Below are 20095 nucleotides of genomic sequence, written 5' to 3' on the forward strand. Positions count from 1 at the left end.
TGGGTGCTCTCTAAGGCACGGCTCTCCATCTTCGATCACCTAGGGAGCTTTAAACAATCGATACCCAAGCCATACCCAGACCAATTCAATCATAATTTCTGGGTGTGGGACCCGGGCCTCAGCAATTTCTGAAACTCCAGATAATTCTCACATGCTGTCAGGGTCGAAAAGCAGTGCTCAAGCAGGTTCAGCGAATGCACAACGGCGTGCTACCCCTCTAGCCGCAGTAGACGTCACCAAGCAGTCACCACACTCTTTTCCTGCGGAGAGCGACCTTTTCAAACACGCTTCAGGCAGCCACTTCCAATTGATCGGCCTTGGCCCAGGAATCGAAATGACTTGCCCTCCCAGCTGAGAAGGCTGAAACTGTTTGGCAACTGCCATATCCAGATGTGTCTAGGCCTGGGACCTGATGCATTAGGTGAGCGGCCCTCCAAATCATGCCAGAAATGAGGGTCCTTGGCCCATAGTAATAGCAGCAGCAAAGCCACAGCAGGCAAGGATTTTCTGGGCTGGTTCTATAGGAAAAGGCAACGTGAATCAGCCAGTGTCCTTCCCCTGCGGCAGCCTGCAGCCCAGCTGGGAGAGAGATGTGCGTGCAGGGTGTAAACCAACAGTGCCATCAGCATAGACAGGATCTGGCTCACACTGGTCCAGACCTGTAATGATGACCAGCCTGTATGCAGTCCTCCTTATTTTCAGAGCCTCACACAAGCTTACCTGATGCTCACGACAACCCCGTGGGGCTGACCCAGGCTCAGAGCAGTTAAATACCTTGCTTAAAATCACCAGAGAGGGCTTCCCTGGTGGCGCAGTGGTTAAGAATCTGCCTGCCAATGCAGGGGACATGGGTTCGAGCCCTGGTCCGCGAAGATCCCACATGCCGCAGAGCAACTAAGCCCGTGCACTACAACCAACTACTGAGCCTGCGCTGTAGAGCCCGCGAGCCACAACTACTGAGCCCACGTGCCACAACTACTGAAGCCCGTGCTCCGCAACGAAGAGCAGTCCCCGCTCACCACAACTAGAGAAAGCCCACGCACAACGAAGACCCAACGCAGCTATACATTAATTAATTAATTAATTAATTAATTTAAAAAATCACTAGAGAATAAATGGGAGAGCTGGCACCCAAACCAAGTCTGATTGCAAGTCCCCCCTGTCTAGTCCTCAGAGCAGTTAGACATTGACAGCCTGGACCTCTCTCCCCACCTTCAGACTCCGGCTGTCCTCTCCAAGGGCTGGGTATAGATGGACTCCTTCGTGGCCATTGATCAGCCCAGACAATAGCAGTAGTCAGTGTGGGCTAAGACCCAGGATGCTCCCCTCTCTCCTACCACTAACTCCCCTACAGATCTGGCACCTGGATGGTGGGCAGAACTCCCTGGTGAGAAAGAGGAGTCACAAGGAATAAAGACCCTGCCTACTGTTAACAGGAAGGATTAAATGGGGGCTTGAGGAAACTGTGGGACTGCGGACCACCCTGGACGATCCAAATTCTGTATCCTCTGCATTGAAGACAGTAGGATTGGAAAAAAAAACCAGGGAGCAAAAGAAATTCTCCTCTCCATCTGTCCCTTACATGAACATTCTCCGGTGCAGAAAGTCTCCTTAGGAATGTCAGTCAGTAGGAGAAAGCAGGAAGGGGATCCTGGGCTTATGCATTGAGAGTTTTTCTCTTCCCAGTAATCTCAGAAATCCTGTCATGGTGGCTCAGCACCACAAAGGCTAATTTTGTACTTGCATCACATCTGATGCAGGTGGGGTGACTCTCCAAGCAGCAGCTCAGGATCTGGGCTGCTTCCACATTGTATTAAGCTAGTTGGAACATGTGGCCTCCAGTCTTGTCACAGCAAGAGAAGAGAGGACCTGGGGAACGTGTGGGATCATTTTACAGGACTTGAAGTGGCTTATATCACTTTAACCTACATCCCCACAGGTCAGAACCTGGTCACTGGCCCAACCTAACTGCAGGAGGGGCTGGGGAAGGTAGAGAGCATGTGGGTACCCAGTGAGCACCAAGTTTCTGCCAGTTGTTTCCCTAGAATTTCACCCACACAATATATTATGGAACATTTGGTTCTTCAATCCAGTATGGGAAAAAGTGGCACCACGCATCATTTTGATTTGCCCGTATATGCTTTCTTTAGGCGACTGGCCTCAACCTTTTTCTGCTGTAATACCCATGGCAGATTATGGACACACTCCAATGGACTTGCCCAAATTTTCTCAAAATCCAAAAAACACTTTGTAGGAAAGCCCTAAGACTTCTAAAATTTTGGCTCTTATTCATAAAAACATATAAAGGCATGTGACTAACAATATAAAATTAGCCGTGTGAAGATCTTTGCCAGCTGTGGTGTGGAAGGTATTGGCAGCCATTCTGTGCAGTGTCCTAGGCTCTCTATAACGCTACCTCCACTCTCATTCATGAAAGCACAAGCCAAGCGAGGGAGAAAGGTAGAATTATAAGAACCTTGCATCCATTGCAGTTCTTTTCAAAAGCAATTTTTTTTTGCAAATTTTGATGCTTTAACTATTCTTAGTGACCTCACCATTAATTGTAATCTGTGGTGTTTTGTTCAGTAAAGGACTTTATGTGTTAAATGAAAGGCTTGGAGGATGGATGTACAAGGCACATGTGCTTGAATGGAAGGTTTATGTAGGAGGAGACTTGGAATTTGGCTGGCATTGAGGGGTGATGTCAGACAGCAGAATGGTAAACTAAAGGAGGGTGAGGAATTTTGTGTGGTAGCCAGTAAGGATCCCGTAAAGTTGGAGGGGCAAACTGGTTTTATCTCACATGCCAGCTCTAATGGATTGGCACTGCACTGAGAAGGCTTATGAGGCTACATCTAGTCTCAGCTGAAAAGAGGACAATGATTGATTAGTGATGTCTGCCCCAGGCATAGGACTGCTGAGTGGAATGTGTACCATTTATTTGACATCCCTGTGCTGAAGGTTATCGAGTGGGCTAAGCTATGAGAGTCAGGGTGATAAAGTTTGGCAGGGCCATCACTAACCTGGGAGGCAGGAGACCTATGTAGTAGTTCAAGTTTTGTCACCATCCAGTTATGCCTTGGTCAAGCACTTCCCTTCTCTGAACCTGAATTGCTATAGATGAAAAAAAGAGGAAGCGTGGATAAGAAAATTTCCAAGTCCTTTCCAATCCTGACATTCTGCAGTTTTAGGGCAAAAGCCATGTTTTTCATGATTGGTGGGGTAGTGTATAGGACAAATTTCTCTTGGGCCTTTCCAAAAGAAATGCACACTTGCACAGTTGAAGGCAAGTACAGCTAGAGTTGGGAAGCCGAGCTGCTTTGTGTAAGGCTGCTGGCCTGAGTCCCTGCTGACAGCGTGATTTTGTCCTGGGGGCAAAATCCACTGGCATTCAACTTGACCTCAGCCTGACAGATCTGAGACCTGATGCCTCTGTTCACCACAGCCAGAGTGGAGCTGGCTACTCCGCAGGGGTCCATCGTACCCCATGGCTTCTGTCATTCTGCAGCCACACTCCTGTCAGCGCACTCAGCACTTCCTGGAGATGGGAGGCCGTTTGGAATTTGTGAGCAGCTCTGGCCTATAGGGAAGCTGGGGAGAGAGCATCCTTAAGGGTTCTGCCTATGGTGTTTCTGGGTCTCTCTTCTGCTGCTCTGCTGCTTCAGGGCTACAGGTGACTGCAGTGCTCGGGATGGGGAAAGTCAGCAAGTTTATCCCCAGATGAGGCTGAGAGAGGATGAGATGCCCAGAGCCAAATGCTATCCATAAATGAGCAGATGTTGGCTCTGCCTGAGGGGTGTCTCTAGCTGTGGTCAGATCAGGTTATCACTGTTTCCTTCACCCTGGTATTTTTAAGGGAGTGAGACCCCCACCCCACTGCAACCATTCCAGTACTTGCCACTAGTCACAAGCCACAGAGTCTGCTGCATCTGTAAAGACAGGGTGAGTGGTTCCTTAGTAGGACCATTTATCACAACTTGGGCTTGGATTAAGCATTTCACCAGCATCTTATTGAATTCCTCACGACCACTGAATATACAGTAGATGCTGTTAAGTGTCCCATTTATAAATAATGAAACCACTCAAGTTTAAGCTCCTTTCCTAAGGTCACAGGGCTTCAAAGTCAATATGTAAAAGCAAAGAAATCAAGACAGTCACTGTATAATTTTTTTTTTTTTTTTCGCGGTACACGGGCCTCTCACTGCTGCGGCCTCTCCCGTTGCGGAGCACAGGCTTCAGACGCGCAGGCTCAGCGGCCATGGCTCACAGGCCCAGCCGCTCCGTGGCATGTGGGATCTTCCCGGACCGGGGCACAAACCCGTGTCCCCTGCGTCGTCAGGCAGACTCTCAACCACTGCGCCACCTGGGAAGCCCAGTCACTGTATAATTTGTTTAGGCTTTTCCAAAATGTCTGTCTGTGTCTCTATGTCTGTCTCTCTGTCTCTGTCTCTTTCCCTCTCTCTCTCTCTCTATATAAAATCAATGTCATGTTAGTCATCTTCCTCACTGACATGGGGGAAGAGAAACTACAAGAAACTCAGCCAATTCTTAAACACAGTTACGAATCCATTCATTCACCTCACAGACATGAGCCCTGCCACGTGCCAGGCGCTGTGGGTGCAGCAGAGAAAAGGAATGCTGTCCAAGGAAGGAACCAGGGATCCTCCTGGAGTCCTCTGTTGCCCTCCTTCACGCTGCCTATTGTTTATGAATTCTTTTTTTTTTTTTACTGTGGAAAATAGACATACCATAAAATGTACTATTTTAACAATTTTTTTTTTTTTTTTTTTTGTGCGGTACGCGGGCCTCTCACTGTTGTGGCCTCTCCCGTTGCGGAGCACAGCCTCCGGACGCACAAGCTCAGCAGCCATGGCTCACGGGCCCAGCCGCTCCACAGCATGTGGGATCTTCCCGGACCGGGGCACGAACCCGTGTCCCCTGCATCGGCAGGCGGATTCTCAACCACTGTGCCACCAGGGAAGCCCCTATTTTAACCATTTTTAAGTGCATAGTTCAGTGGCATTAAGTGCATTCACGTTGTGCCACCTCCACCACTATCCATCTCCAGAACTTTTTCATTTTCCCAAACTGACACTGTGCCCTCATTAAACACCAACTCCCCATTTCCCCTGCCCCCAGGGCCAGGCAACCACCCTTCTCCTCTCTGTCTCTACGAATTGCGCTCCTCTAGGTACCTCATGTACGTTGAACCATACAGGATTTGTCCTTTTGTGTCTGGCTTATTTCACTTCATAAGCATACTGTCCTCAAGGCTCATCCACGCTATGCAAGTCACACGCACCACGCAGGTTTCCTTAAGGTTTCACATGTCTGTCCTTCCTCTTGTCCACTCTGTCCCTGCTTGCTCAGGCCGCCTCCTCTCTCCTGGACCAGTGCAGAAGGGACAGCCTGCTCTCCCGGCCTCCAGTCCTTCCTTCTTCCAATGCATTTTCCACGCCGCTTTCAAAGTAATCTTACATTTCTCTTTTTAAGCTTCAGATGAGATTTTAAAGCTTATCCATTAAAGTGGTACATGTGCGTGGTTGTCAAAAATTCAAATCCAAAAGGGTAGAAAGTGAAAAGAATCATCACTTAATACTCCATTTTTGTAGCTGCGCATCCGCGTTTTTAACCCCTGCCTGGCTTGCTTTCATTGTGCCAATGCACTGCAGTTACTTAGCCAACCCTGTCTGCTGAGACACTCAAGTCGCTTCTCACACACTGGACTTCCAGAGCTGGGTGCACATCCTTGGCCACGAATCTCAGCCCACGTCCAGGTCGGTTCCAAGGAAGCCAACAGACTCCTCACCAGGCTGCCTGGCTGCATGGCTAGGGGCCTCCTGGACACCAGCCTCTGCTGCAGCTCCTGACTGGGCAAGGGAAAGCCCAGAGCAGTGGGTCGGCTCCGACGTGGCCCAGGGCCTAGGGTTCAGCGTGAGAGGCACGGGAGGTACCTGTGCGGACAGGGAGGCTGGGACTGTTCTTGGGGCCCGTATCCGTGCAGCCATCAGCGTTCTGCACAGGATGTGCTTCTCACACAGCTGAGCAGGCCCTGGGTGTAGAGAGTGTGCTGCCCCTTACTCCCGCACAGCCAAACGGGGCCGAGGGGCAGCGGGGTCTGTCCCGGCCAGGGCTGGCTCCCTCCGAGTCTGTGGAGGCCCCACCCCGACCAGGCTGGCCTCAGCCCCGTGGTCCACCTCGTGGCTCTGGCCCACAGCTTCTCACGAGTTCTTGGATGCCCACTGCCACTCAGGTGACACATACCTCCACCTTTGGAGCACGTACTCTGGCTCTATCTTGGCTGAGGTTGGACATGTGCCCAAAAGGAAGTTTTAGATGGTTTGTTCTTGGGAGAGGAAGCTGGAGCCCTGGGATGTGAGGGACCTGGGGAGGAATGATAGCCCCGGGCTGCGCAGGGGAGCATCCATCAGCCAGGCCTCCATCCACTTCCTCGTCCTCTCATTCCTTCGCTCACTGGTTCATCCAACGGCTCCTGGCCATTTACTCTCTTGTCAGATGCTAAGCTCGACAGCCCAAGCCATCTCTGGGCGTCCCTTTGTGAAACAGAACCTTGCCTGGACAGGCCCCTGGATGGACTCCTGCATCCCCCAAGCAGAGGTCACCTATGAGCACGTGTGCTCCTGCCCACCGTCTCCACTCTAGGGGATCCAGAGACAACTCACAGAAAGCCCCCCGAGGTCTCCCTTCCCAGGTGTCTGGCGACACGGCATGGTTGCGGCAGCTTCCTGGCCCCCAAGGGCTGCCGCTCATGAGTTAGTTCAGAATTTTCCCACGATGGGCTTCACTGCTCGCATCTCTGCCCAGGAGCCTCGTCCATCTCAGCTCCTGGCCTCCCTCGGCTTAGGTGGCTGCCCCTCCTGCCCAGTGCAAAGGCTGTGAGCAGGGCCTGCCACAGCTGAGGCCCCAGTCCCCACTGTGCTCTTGGCCCCGAGCAAGCCAAGGGAGGGGAGTGGAGCTTTGCTGCCTGATGCAATGTCTGGCAGGGCCCATCCCTTATCAGAGCGCTGTTCACAGCAGACTCGGGGACCCCACCTCCCCCACGGGAGGCAGCAGCAGGCCCAGGGCCTGCCTGGGAGCCATCCAAGTAGAAAGCTGTTCTCTTGTGAAGGCCCCTTGCCAGGTCACGAGGGAGGCCTGAGCAGAAAGGCCTCCGAGGGGAGAGCCGGGTAGGGGAGCTGGTGCCTAGAGTTTCGGGCCTCAGATCACAGCCTGCTTTCTTTCCAGTGCGCTCCCTCACCGAGATTGCCTAGGACGCCTTCGCTGGTTTCTGCCCTCCCTACTGTTAGCACATAGCTGTAGAGACTTGGAACTGAAAGCCACAAGGCCTAGTTTCTTTATCCTCAAAAAGACATCCCAGATTGATATAATTCAAGAGACTGACGTATGTGAAGCCCCAAGCACCAAGGTTTGCCCATAGTACACACTCGTAGCACACACCTGTAGTATATACGTGTAGTATCCATTCGGCCCACGCTTGTAGTACACACTCAGGACATATAATCAGTGCATACCCACAGCACAGGTCACAGCGCACACATATGCTTCACTCAGGGAACAAGGGCTTTTTCTTCTTCCTCTTTGTATTTTCCATCAACTTAGAATGATTAAGCATCTCACAGTGGGCTAAGTGCTTTGGAAAGGGCATCCATCTATTCATTCTACGAAAATTATGAGACACCTACTATGCCTGGTGCACATGGAGCCGGGCACTGGGCATACAAGGAGGAAGCAGACAGAGAGCTCTCCCCTCAGCGAGCTCACATTCCAGTGACTGAAATAGGCAGCAAACAAGTACACTTCCATCCTGGAAGGAAGTAAAGCAGGGTGCTGGGAGGGAACATGATAGGGAGAGGGGAGATGGTCAACTTTAGGTCAGTGGTCAGGGAAGGACTCCGGAGGAGGGGACATTTGAGCTGAGTACTGAGTATAACTGGGCCCAGGACGGCTGCCCCACTCCCCACTGCATCCAGGCAGAGCTGGGCTGGCACCTGCCCCTGGCCTTCCTCAGCACTGACCCTGGTGCCCTGGAAATATGACCTCCACTGGCATCCCAGCAGGGACGTACCACCTTTTCCTTTGGCTGTCACAATTTCCTTTTGCTGGTGTTGGGGGGAGGGAAGGTATCAAGTACTCCCCTGGGAGATGGCATCCGTCAAGTAAAGGAAGAGATTTTTCATTCTTCCCATGAGCTAAGCAAGGGGGGCACCACGGGTTTGGGGAGGGAGGTAGCACAAAGTTTTGTCCAGTGTCACAGATATCACAGACACACTTCTTGCAAAGGGCCTCCTGCAGGCCAGGTTCTACCTGAGTGACCCCCATCCCAGCCCTGTCCTCGTCCCTCATGACCCGTGACCTCCTGGCATCTGTGACCCTCTGCTACTCCCGGGTCTAAACCTCTCTCGCCTGCCTGCCCACTTGCCTGCTGGCCTGCCAAAGCTAACCCTAGGGGTAGCCTGCCTGGGCAGGGCAAAGGAGCCAACAGCCTGCCTGCGGTTTCATTTGGAGGGAGTTTTCACCCTTGCGTCTTCCTTTTAGGGCAATGTCGTGAAGGTTCTCAGGAATCTGGTATTATTTGGGGGGTGAGGGGGCTGGGACAGCGACTCAAAAATAGAAACAGTGCCCGGAAGGGAGGGGAGGAGAAGGTTCAGGATCTTTGTCATCGAGGCAGCCAAAGTTGTAAATCTTACCAAAGATGTTAGACCCAAAAGAGAGAAGACAGTGAACGCAACTCCCCCTGGGCCACACCTGCCTTTTCTCCCTCTCCCATGTACCAGATACTGCTCCTCACAACAACTTTATGCAGTAGGAACCACCCTTTCCATGCTACCAGTGAAGAAAGTGAGGCCCAGAGAGGTTAAGTCACTTATACAATGCCACACAGCATGGTAGACATGCAGAAAGGACAAGAGCCCAGGACTTTTGGTCCTAGCTCCTTCTGCTTCCCTCACATCATCAGACCCAGGCAACTCTCAGCTGAGAGCCGAGAGGGAAGAAAGCTAGGATTTCAATCCTTTGTGCTCTGCAGACTCAGTACTGGGGCTCACCCTCCCAGCAGGATAGGTGGCCTCGCATCCCACCACAGGCTAAACTGGGTGCATGGGGAACATGGCCCTGCCCGGCATTCTGCAAATGAATGCTGACAGCCTTCCAGGCACCAGCTTCAACGGGTTGACTCACCAGTGATTTGCTGGGCAGCTGATATGTGGTGGATGCCATTCTAGACGCTGGTCCTGACTTCAGAGAACTTGCAGTCTGGGAATGGGAGAAAGACAGACCATCAGCTGGAAAGCCCAACCACATGTGCTATGGCGGGGGTGGGGGGGGGGTGTCACTGTGGAACATCAAGAGGCTGGAATGACGTAGATCTGAGAGGGGTGATCAGGCTGCCGCTGGAGGAACCTTGGGCAAATTAATTAATCTCTCTCAACCTCAGTTTCCTCATCTGTAAAATGGGCTGGTCGCTACCTAATAGGGCTTTTGTGAAATGAGGAAATGCAAATCAAGTGCTTAGCATGACACCAGGTATAGAGTAGTAACTTTATAAATTTCATCTACCCATATCCTTCTAGTTGACTCTTTCAACCAGAGTGTAAGCCCCATGAGGGCATGGGCTGGGTCTGCTTGTTCACTGCTGTATTGCCAGTGCCTAGAATGGCACATAGGAGGTGCTCAGAAAATATCTGTTTAATGAGTGCATAGGAAATGGCCCAGAAGAATTAGGAAGAGGCAAAAATATTCAGTTGCCCTTGAAATGGCCTTGCGGCCCTCTTCCCTCCTGGCTCCCCTCCAACTACCCACACTCACAAAGCACCCCAGCATTCTGCCAGGGAGAGCTGCCCACTGCCCCACCACCACTCTGCCCTGCACAGCTGAGGAACTCCACTCCAGCTGACAGGGTACACATCTGTCTTCTCACAAGCCTCACTGCTTTCTCCAGAGGGTAGATTTTCTGGCTGTCCCTAAAGCCACTTCCATTGTGTGATGAAGGTGCAGCCCTGGGACCCTCCTTTCTGCCCCCCCACTCCCCCATGTCATCAGCTTGGAAGAAATTCATTATTCCCAGAAAGAAGGATGGTCCTGGATGTCCTGCACAAGGTCACAATAAGATTTTTCCAAACTTGGAGCAGACTGTCTCCCATGGATGAGGGTCCTTGTGGAGAAAGGGATAGACTTTTGGAAGAGGGGGTTGTGCTGGAATCTTGCGGCTTGTGGTATGGGACAGTGTGTGTGTGTGATGGTGAGGACGAGTGAAAGAAATGGTGATTCAGGCTCCATTGGGCAATGGTGTTTTTACTCCAGCTTTAAAAAATATATACACTTTCCGCTAAGTGTCATTTATTCCTTTAACCATTCTGTCATTTAGCAGCCGTGCATGAGTGTCTCCTGTGTGCCTGGCCCAGTGCTAAGGGATAATGAGGGAGCCAGACAAACTCCCCGCCCTCCCCAAAGGGATGATCAGCTCTGAACAAGTCATTATAAGTGGGCCTGCTTTATGACAAAGTCTCAGGTGCTAAAGAGAGTCTTTGTACTGTGGCGGGGCCAAGGAGGCCCTAACCTATCCCGGGGAAGCTGCCCCACGAAGCTGAGACCTGAAGGCCGAGGCCATGTGAAGGACTTTGTTAGAATTCACGTGCTATGGTGGAAAACCTTTAGTTAATTTTTAAAAAATTATACATCCGGGACTTCCCTGGTAGCACAATGGTTAAGAATCTGCCTGCCAATGCAGGGGACGCGGGCTCAATCCCGGGTCCGGGAAGATCTCACATGCCGCAGAGCAACTAAGCCCATGTACCACAACTACTGAGCCTGCGCTCTAGAACCCACGAGCCACAACTACTGAAGCCCGCGCACCTAGAGCCCGTGCTCCGCAACAAGAGAAGCCGCTGCAATGAGAAGCCCATGCACCACAACGAAGAGTAGCTCCCGCTCATCGCAACTAGAGAAAGCCCGCGCGCAGCAACGAAGACCCAACGCAGCCAACAAAAAACAAAAACAAAAATTATACATCTGCATGGTAAAATTTCTAATAGTGCACAGTGTTACACAGCAAGCATTAAGACTCACCCCATCCTTCTCTCCTGACCTACCCGTCTCTTTGTTACAGGCCTTGTGTATGCCTGTGGTCACAGTCCACTTTTCTCTCCCTTAATTTTTTTTTTTCAAATGGGATCATACTACATCAGAGGTTCTCAACCTGGGATGATTTTGTACCTCCCCCCTGCCCAGAGGACATTTCACAATGTCTGGAGATATTTTTGATTGTCACATCTGAGCAAAGGGGATTCTACTGTTATCTAATGAGTAGAGGCCAACGATGCTGTTAAACATCCTACAATGCACAGGACAATCCCCACAACAAAGAATTATCTGATCTAAAATGTTATTAGTGCTGACATAAAAAAGAACGAAATAATGCCATTTGCAGCAACATGGACGGACCTAGATTGTCATACTGAGTGAAGTAAGTCAGAGAAAGACAAATATCATATGAAATTGATCATATGTGGAATATTAAAAAAGGGTACAAATGAACTTATTTACAAAACAGAAATAGAGTCACAGATGTAGAAAACAAACTTATGGTTACCAAGGGGGAAAGCGGGGGCATAAATTGGGAGATTGGGATTGACATATACACACTACTATATATAAAGTAGATAACTAATAAGGACATACTGTATAGCACAGGGAACTCTGTAATGACCTATATGGAAAAAGAATCTTAAAAAGAGGGGATATATGTGTACGTATAACTGATTCACTCTGCTGTACAGCAGAAACTAACACAACATTGTAAATCAACTACACTCCAATAAAATTTTTTTTAAAAGTCAATAGTGCTGACGCTAAGAAACCCTAGCCTATATAAACACACTATGTCTGCAGCTTACTTATGTATAATATATACACATTATTTATATGTAAAATTATAACATATTGGGTTGGCCAAAAAGTTCATTTGGGTTTTTCTGTAACATCTTATGGAAAATCCTGAGCGAACTTTTTGGCCAACCCAATATATAGTAGATTATTCACATCAGCATTAGTAGATCCACCTCATTATTCTTTGTGGCTGCATAATAATCCATTGCTTGCTCCATCATATTTTATTTAGATGTTTTCACTCTTTGGCTATTGCAAACATGTTTACTGCAAGGAGTATTCTTTTCATACACTTGCCTTTCAGTCATGCGTGAAGTCAAAGCATAAACTGCTGGAAGTGACATGGACGAATCAGAAGGTTCATTGGTATTTTGAATGACCTCATTTCAAGTCTCTGGGGCATAGTCCATTGGGAGAGTGGGTCTGGGGTTCTGACAAAACAGGGCTGTGGTCCCCAAAAGTCTGGTGGAAAAGCTCCTGTTTGTTCTCATCTACAGACAAGGGTGTCCTGACCGCTCATCTCTCCACAGGACCAGGTGTCCCCCACCTGAACAACGAGCCAGGTCCTGAGTGATGTCCCCAAGCTGAGTGCCCATGGCCCTACCCTTCCCCATGGAGAAAGGACTCACTCTGCCCCAGGACTGCCGACACTTTCTGCACAGCCTGAGAATGAGGAGCAAATATGCCCTTTTCCTGGCTTTTGTGGTGGTGGTTTTTGTCTTCATTGAAAAGGAAAATAAAATCATATCAAGGTGAGGGATGCAAGCACAAGTCTTCCCTATCAAGGTGGGGTGGGTGGGGGCAGAGAGGTAGCTTATAGGGCACTCTGTGGACCTACAAAGGCAATCCCTCAGCCAGTAATCATCAGACCTCTCCTGTGCCCAGGCAGTAGGTCATGCCCATGTCCTCATGACTGCACAGCTGTGAGACTTGGGCTCCAGACTCAGGCAGTCTGAGTTGGAATCCTGATTCTGGCACTTTTTTTTTTTTTTTTTTTTTTGGCCGCACCGCACGTCTTTCAGGATCTTGGTCCCCCCACCAGGGATTGAACCCATGACCCCTGCAGTGGAAGTATGGAGTCCTAACTACTGGACCGCCAGGGAATTCCCCTGATTCTGGCCCTTTCTAGCTGTGACAGCTTAGACAAATTATTTCACTTTTCTGTCTTAAGTCTCTCTTCTGTAAAATGTGACTAATAATGGGGCCTGCCTTGTTGTAAAGATTAAATAAGAAAATGTAAAAGCGTTTAGCCCTGTGCCTGACACACAGTTGGTGTCCTGTGCTTGCTGGCTGTGGTTATTATTATTAATTAACTTCCTGGCCTAGGATGATGCCTCACATTAACAGCATATCTCCTATAGCAATCTGAAGTCATGGATGAGGGTGAGGCAGGGTCCTGGTACAGATACCGTGATGGGCAGGGCTGCCATGTTCAGCTGCCCAGGTTGTGCACTGTTCAACTCCAGGGGTGTGCACTCACAACAGCTACGCTGGGAATGCTGCCCCCTAGAGTTGGCAGTGTACCGCTGTGTGCAGTGGCCCTGCTAGTGGGCCTGCAAGACATAGAAAGATTTCACAGACCTTCTCTCCCAAGCACAACCCCTGCAAGAAAGCATCAACCAGGATGGGTAGGTTAGGAATAGGGCTATGTAGTAGGCACTATGTCAGTGCCCTGCCTGGGTTCCTTAGCATGGACTGCTCCAGTTTGTGCCTACTGGGTCCTATTGCAAGATCCTGCAACTCTCCACCTGAGGGCATTCTCTCCACCTGCACACTGGCAAGCCACAAGTCCTGGGGAGTAAATGCCTCTGGGAGCAGCCCTCAGTCAAGGCCAACTGGGAGCTTCACACCCCTTGGGTAGAGAATCCTGAGGTGTGTTCTATCTACACCATCTCCTGGGGTTCCTCCTGCAGGGCGATTTGGCCACAGGGGTAGCCTGCTCACCCTTATGGACTTCCTTTCCTCCCTGCCTCACTTCCCTACCCCTCTACCCGTTCTTCCTGTGATCAAGTCCCAAATAAACTACTTACACTCAAATCCTTGCCTCAGAGTCGGCTTCTGGGTGATTATCCTGGGATGCTCCTCAGGGTGGCACAGGGGATGGAGTCCCCAGTCAGTCATTGACCCCGGTATCCCTCTGTTCTCACAGGGTCTCGGACAAACTGAAGCAGATCCCCCAATCCCTGGTAGATGCCAATAGCACCGACCCAGCCCTAGTCTTGGCCGAGAACGCATCCCTCCTGTCCCTGAGTGAGCTGGATTCGGCCTTCACGCAGCTGCAGAGCCGCCTGCGAAACTTCAGTCTGCAGCTAGGCGTGGCGCCGGCAGAGGAGGCTCAGGAGGAGGCCACAGAGTGGGAGCAGGAGTCCCGCCCACCCGCCGAGGCCCCGCCCCGGCGCCACTTGCTCCTCATGGCCACCACGCGCACGGGCTCCTCGTTTGTGGGCGAGTTCTTCAATCAGCAGGGCAACATCTTCTACCTCTTCGAGCCGCTGTGGCACATCGAGCGCACGGTGTCTTTCGAGCAGGGCGGCGCCAACGCTGCAGGCTCGGCCCTGGTATACCGCGACGTGCTCAAGCAGCTCTTCCTGTGCGACCTGTACCTCCTGGAGCATTTCATCATCCCGGCACCCGAGGACCACCTGACCCAGTTCGTGTTCCGCCGGGGCTCCAGCCGCTCCCTCTGCGAGGACCCCGTCTGCACGCCCCTCGTCAAGAAGGTATTCGAGAAGTACCCCTGCAAGAACCGCCGATGCGGCCTCCTCAACATGACGCTGGCTTCCGAGGCCTGCCGCCGCAAGGAGCACATGGCAATCAAGGCCGTCCGCATACGGCAGCTGGAGTTCCTGCAGCCGCTGGCCGAGGACCCCCGTCTGGACCTCCGCGTCATCCAGCTGGTGCGCGACCCCCGCGCTGTGCTAGCCTCCCGCATGGTGGCCTTTGCTGACAAGTACGAGACCTGGAAGAAGTGGCTGGCCAAGGGACAGGACCAGCTGAGGGAGGAGGAGGTGCTGCGGCTGAAGGGCAACTGTGAGAGCATCCGCCTGTCCGCTGAGCTGGGCCTGAGGCAGCCGGCCTGGCTGCGGGGCCGCTACATGCTGGTGCGCTACGAGGACGTGGCCCTCAGGCCGCTGCAGAAGGCCCAGGAGATGTACCGCTTTGCAGGCATTCCCCTGACCCCGCAGGTGGAGGACTGGATCCAGAAAAACACCCAGGCGGCGCACGACGGCATCTACTCCACGCAGAAGAACTCCTCGGAGCAGTTTGAGAAGTGGCGCTTCAGCATGCCCTTCAAGCTAGCGCAGGTGGTACAGGCTGCCTGCGGCCCCGCCATGCGCCTCTTTGGCTACAAGCCTGTGCAGGACGCCGCCTCGCTCTCCAACCGCTCCGTCAGCCTGCTGGAGGAGCGCGGCACCTTCTGGGTCACGTAGGGGACCCGGGGCGTCGAGCACCCCTCCTGGTGAAAGCCCCGCCTTGCCTGCCTCACCCAGGCCAGCTGGGAGACTGCAGCGCCGCCGCAGGGGTGGGCAGGAAGACGTGCAGGGCGTAGGTGGCGCCTGCGCTGTAGAAGTAGGCCCTCAGCCCGCTCGCTTCCCCGCCCTAGCTGTGGGCCTGGAGCTTCCCGCTGAGAACAGGACAGTGGCCAGTCCTTTTGAGGGCTGTCAAACCCAGACCTAAGGGGCTGTGGTGTCCTGAGCAGGCCCAGGCAGCCCCGAGCCTATTGACAAGCCTTTCTCGCCTCTCTCTCCCTCTCTCTCTCTCTGTCTCTCTCTGTCTCTCTCTCTCTCACACACACACAGAAATATACATGAAACACACACAGGTGCCTGTAGCTCCTGTGGGTCAGAGTCCACAAATATTTAACAACCAGAAGGGGTTTCAGACACTGACTAGTCACAGTCAGACCCCCTGCTGTACTCAGCGTCAACCTTGCAGTTGCCGAATTTCTCCATAACCCAGTGTGGCATCTGGGTGGGTCCCAGGGGAGAGGTGAAATCAGCTCTATATAGAGCTACAAAACAAACATGCACATATAAAGACAAATACCTACACTCACGCCACACAGAGAGGCAGAAGAACATAAACACACACACACACACACACACAAAATCTTCCCCGTTGCTTTATGCTTTATCTGTATCACACACCTAAAGAAAAGCCTCTGCTTACCTTTTAGAGTTATTCGGGGAGGGGGGAATGATATACGGTCATGGGCCATGACCCTGGTCCCCATCCAAACTTGAGGCTGAACGGTGGATACAGAACTGCCAAGTCCATGGCCTCTGCCCACCTTAGATTCTCGTGGCTACCTCCCCTGACCCATTCGTGTCCTTGCTGCTAGCAGGCAGCATGGTTTGAAATGGCATGGCTGACCCTCGTGTGATTGTAGCCCGAAGGCCCTGTCCTAGCTCAATTGGCTCCCCGAGAGCAGGTCCGTATTTGAAAGCGGCCTCAAGCCTGACTGGCAGGAGCATCAGTGGTCCCTGGAGGCAAAAGGCAGCTCATGAGTCCTGTCATTTCCAGCCAGGCCGCTGTGGGGCAAGGCGCAGAAGGAAATACAGAGTGCTCCTGAGGGAGAAGTCACATCAGGATACCCCGTCCCCCGAAAAGACGGGACAGAGGTCAGCCACATGGTTGGTCGTCATGGTTATGTGGTTAGTGTCTGGAATTCCTCATTTAGGGCTCTGGGAAGAGTATTACTCAATGTGGGATGGGGTGCATGTTTTATTTTTTTTTAAGTTATTTATGGTTTGGTCTCTTGTGGCTGTGTTTTCAGGTTTGTTTCTACAGGAGTGCTGCTTGGAAGCATTGTGGGCTTGAGGGGCTGAGGGGTCCGGGAAGACCAGTGGGGAGCACTTTGGCTCCTGCTGGAGGAAGAGGAGGGGGAGCCTTCCCCCAGAAGGACCAGAGCCAAGGTGGCCACACGGCAGCCCACAGCACCCCACGGGCTTTTTTGTTTGATCCCACGTGGAACAAATGTCAGAAACCAGTGGCGTTCTTTGCTGAGTGTCCGGAGGCAGCATAAATTAGCAATCCTCACCCCCTCCCCAAGAAGAGGCCAGATTTGAACATCTCTCCCAGGTCCTAACATATTTCCTGGGGCGTTAGGGTCCTATGACCAAGCAGATGTCCCCAGAGTGGAAGCGTTTCCCCATTCCCACCCCAAACTAGGGAGCAGCACTCAGTACCACCTCAGAACTTGCAGGAAGCATCAGCAGTTCACTAAGGGCTGTTTCTGATTTCCTGGACAACCTCTGTATCAGATCCGTCTCATTGTCAAGCCCAGGGGGCTGAGTTTTGTTTTGAGTATTATGGGGAGCAGGGAAATACAGGATCTGGGTCCGGCTAGTGTTGCCATAGGGAGGGCGGGGGGGTGTCCTGGCAGGAAGCCAGCCTTTGAAAAGGTGAGGACAGTGGCCATCTTGTGGGATCCATTACAGTCAGTGCGTTTGAGCTGCTGGGTCTCCATCACCATGGATTCAGCCAATCGAGGAAATCTCTAGGTTTTCTGTTCCAAGAATAAATTGTACCAGGAAATGGCTCTAATTTGGGGTCCAAAGGGACTCCAGCTCTGAAAACTTGATCCTGGGGCAGAGTGGGGCCAGGATGATTCTGGCAGGTCCAGAAGTACTGGCCATTCTTCCCCAGCCCTTTCCCTGCTCCCTCCACTGTTCCCCACCTGGGGGTGGTGGGAGGCAGGCACCTCTATCCAAGGCCCTTTCTGGTTCCTGGGGCCCTCCTAGTGTGGACTGCAGACTTCTTCCTTCTTCCCTTACTGTGCCTCTGGGGCCAAGGCCTCCACCCCTGAACTCTGAGGACTATGCCGAGAATGGACCTTTGGGACTTCTCAGGACATTATCAATTTGTACAGTGCAGGTTGACTTTATTTATTTTGTGAAAAAGAAGAGACAGAAAATATTTTATTTTTTGCAGGGACTCAAAGCTGTACCCAAATCAAAAAAGACGATAATAATAGAAACCATTCACTTTGTACATACAAGGACACTCCAAGACGATTCAGAATACACGAGAGGACAAAACTGAGAGCGTGGGAGTCACAATGGCCGCAGGGTATTTTTTTAGCTCGGTTTCCTCTTGTTGATTTGAAGATATGACAGTAAGGCCCTTTCTGCTATATTACCTTTGTCCAGGTATCTGAAATAGGACACACCTCAAGAGAGTGTTGCCTTGGGCTTAGCAATGCTCTGGGAACCCTTGGGGTTTAGGGAGGAGAGGGAGGGATGACTACTGACTCTACACTCCATGGGACCTGGTTGGAGTAACGTGTGAGGGGTTTTCAGCAGGGAGCTGGGCTAGGGGAGGTGGTCCAGCTGGGAGCTAGTGCCTCCTCTTCCAGCGAGGCCAGCCCTGGTTTCTCTGCTCCCTCTGGCCCCCCACGAGCCTTCACCTCCACAGCACCCACCTGCCTGGAGACAGAGGGAGCGTTGAGGCCTCACCTCCGCCCACCGCCAGCTTCCTGGGAACAAGAGGCTCATTCAGCAATGAGCGTTTATTCGTTTTTCTTTTTCTTCGTGAAGACCTCTTTAGCCCAGCCTATAAAAATAGTTCAGAACATTCCAGGCCTTGGTGAGACAGGGCAGTGTCCAACACCCTCAGGCTGTCGCCACTGCTGCCCATTCCTGGCTTCTCCTCTGGGCCTTGTTTATAAACCTTGGAGTGGATGAGGACATGGGGGGAAGGGTCTTTGGGAGCAGGATTTTGCGGGGGCAGGATTCCTGAGTCCCATGAAGAGGGAAAAAGAAGAAGCAGATCTCTGTAGCATGGCCCTTGCAGGTTATCACCAACTTATTATTAAGGTTGAGAGACATAAGCAAATTCTAGCCCTCTGTCCCTTTATGTGATGCACTCACTTGAAAATAAGTAACCAAATGAACAGGGGAAAAAAATGTTTGCCTGCCAGCACCCTCAGCCTGGGAGCTATGCCAGAGGCCGGTCTAATGGGGCAGCTGCTAACCAAACCCTTAAGAGCAGAGGACCCAACCGACCCATCACAAGAACATCTTTCCCTTCCACCTCTGCTTTCTGAACAAGCTCCAGGAGGTCCCTGTCCCAGAAGACGATGTATGCTTGGCCTAGAGAGCAGACAGGAGATGTAAGCATCAGATGGTCTGGTCCTGACCCTGAAGGTCTCTTCCAGCCCTGGTTCTGTGTTAATTGACTGTGAGGCCTATCCCTTCAGAGGCCCTGGATTATGAAGGACAGGGGCAGAAGACTGGATGGCTGTGTCCCCAAGGCAGTCCTCTCCCACTCCCATCCCCAAAGGCTGAAAGCAAAGGTGGGTCTCAGAGGGGTGGGTTCCTGAGGCAGGGAGAGTGGGATGGGGCAACAGATGCCTGCAGAGGACGCTCCTTCTTTAAACTTGTGCAGTCTGAGGAGCTCCAAGAAGTGGATCTTGTTAGTCTGCACAAATTTAAAGAAGGAGCGTCCTCTGAGTTCCAAAGTTAATGAGTTTGCCTGTGAAGATTCCTAGCACATGGTCCAGCTAGAAGGCAGGGAGGCGGCCCAGGGTTTCCTGAATGTAGCCACATGGCCTTTCAACTGCCCATGGTTTCAGAAGAGTGGAAGCTGCTCTTTACCTCAAAAGGATGAAGCAGAATTGGCAGCTCAGATGTCTTAAGAACTTCAAGATCCTAGGGTCTTGTGACCTTTGTCATTCCATACTGTGCATGGGGGACTAATTAGTTATGTGTTTCCAAGATTACATGGTGCCATCTTCAGGGCCTAGCTCATACTGTAGACCAGGTATTTTATTTGTATTTATTTGTCAAATAAAATGACCTATGTTCCTTGCTTCTTCTATCATTGGGCTTGAACTGGTCACCCCCTAAAGTCTCCCTTTCATCTGTACTTTCTAGGCCAAGTCTGCCTGGCTCCCCTGCTCCCTCCTGGTTCCTGCAAACTCTTTTTGCCAAGAATTTTGGCCCCCTGTCATGTTTCATGGGCGCATAGTACAGGATACCCCTTCATAGCCATACGTGGCCATGGTATGTACATACGTGTCCACAGGTGTGTATGTGTAGCATGTAGCTCAGCCTGCTTGGCCACGTTGCTCCCAGCCCCCTTGCCATCAATGTCCCAGATGTTCTTGTCGTAGCTACAATCTCCTGGAAACACAGGGGCTGCCTTCAGAAAGCTGGTGGCCACCACCAGTCAGGATCTTCTCTGCAGA

At 51.6% G+C, this 20095-nt stretch overlaps 1 protein-coding gene across 2 annotated transcripts in view; it reads left to right on the top strand.

Moving 5' to 3' along the window:
* Positions 1-19716, top strand: part of CHST3 (carbohydrate sulfotransferase 3) — a 40585-nt gene extending 20869 nt beyond the window's left edge. For both annotated transcript variants that reach the window (XM_022590828.3, XM_030759269.2), the window contains exons 2-3: positions 12435-12656; positions 14054-19716. In XM_022590828.3, the coding sequence (XP_022446536.1) occupies positions 12499-12656; positions 14054-15335 (1440 nt within the window). In that variant the 5' untranslated portion in view covers positions 12435-12498 and the 3' untranslated portion in view covers positions 15336-19716. The remainder of the gene's footprint in view (positions 1-12434; positions 12657-14053) is intronic.
* Positions 19717-20095: the final 379 nt, after the last annotated feature.

The sequence above is a fragment of the Delphinapterus leucas genome, chromosome 16 (genome assembly GCF_059928025.1).
Source record: "Delphinapterus leucas isolate spDelLeu-1000000601 "Yukka" chromosome 16, BTC_Dleu_Yukka2, whole genome shotgun sequence".
NCBI classification, from domain to species: Eukaryota; Metazoa; Chordata; class Mammalia; order Artiodactyla; family Monodontidae; genus Delphinapterus; species Delphinapterus leucas.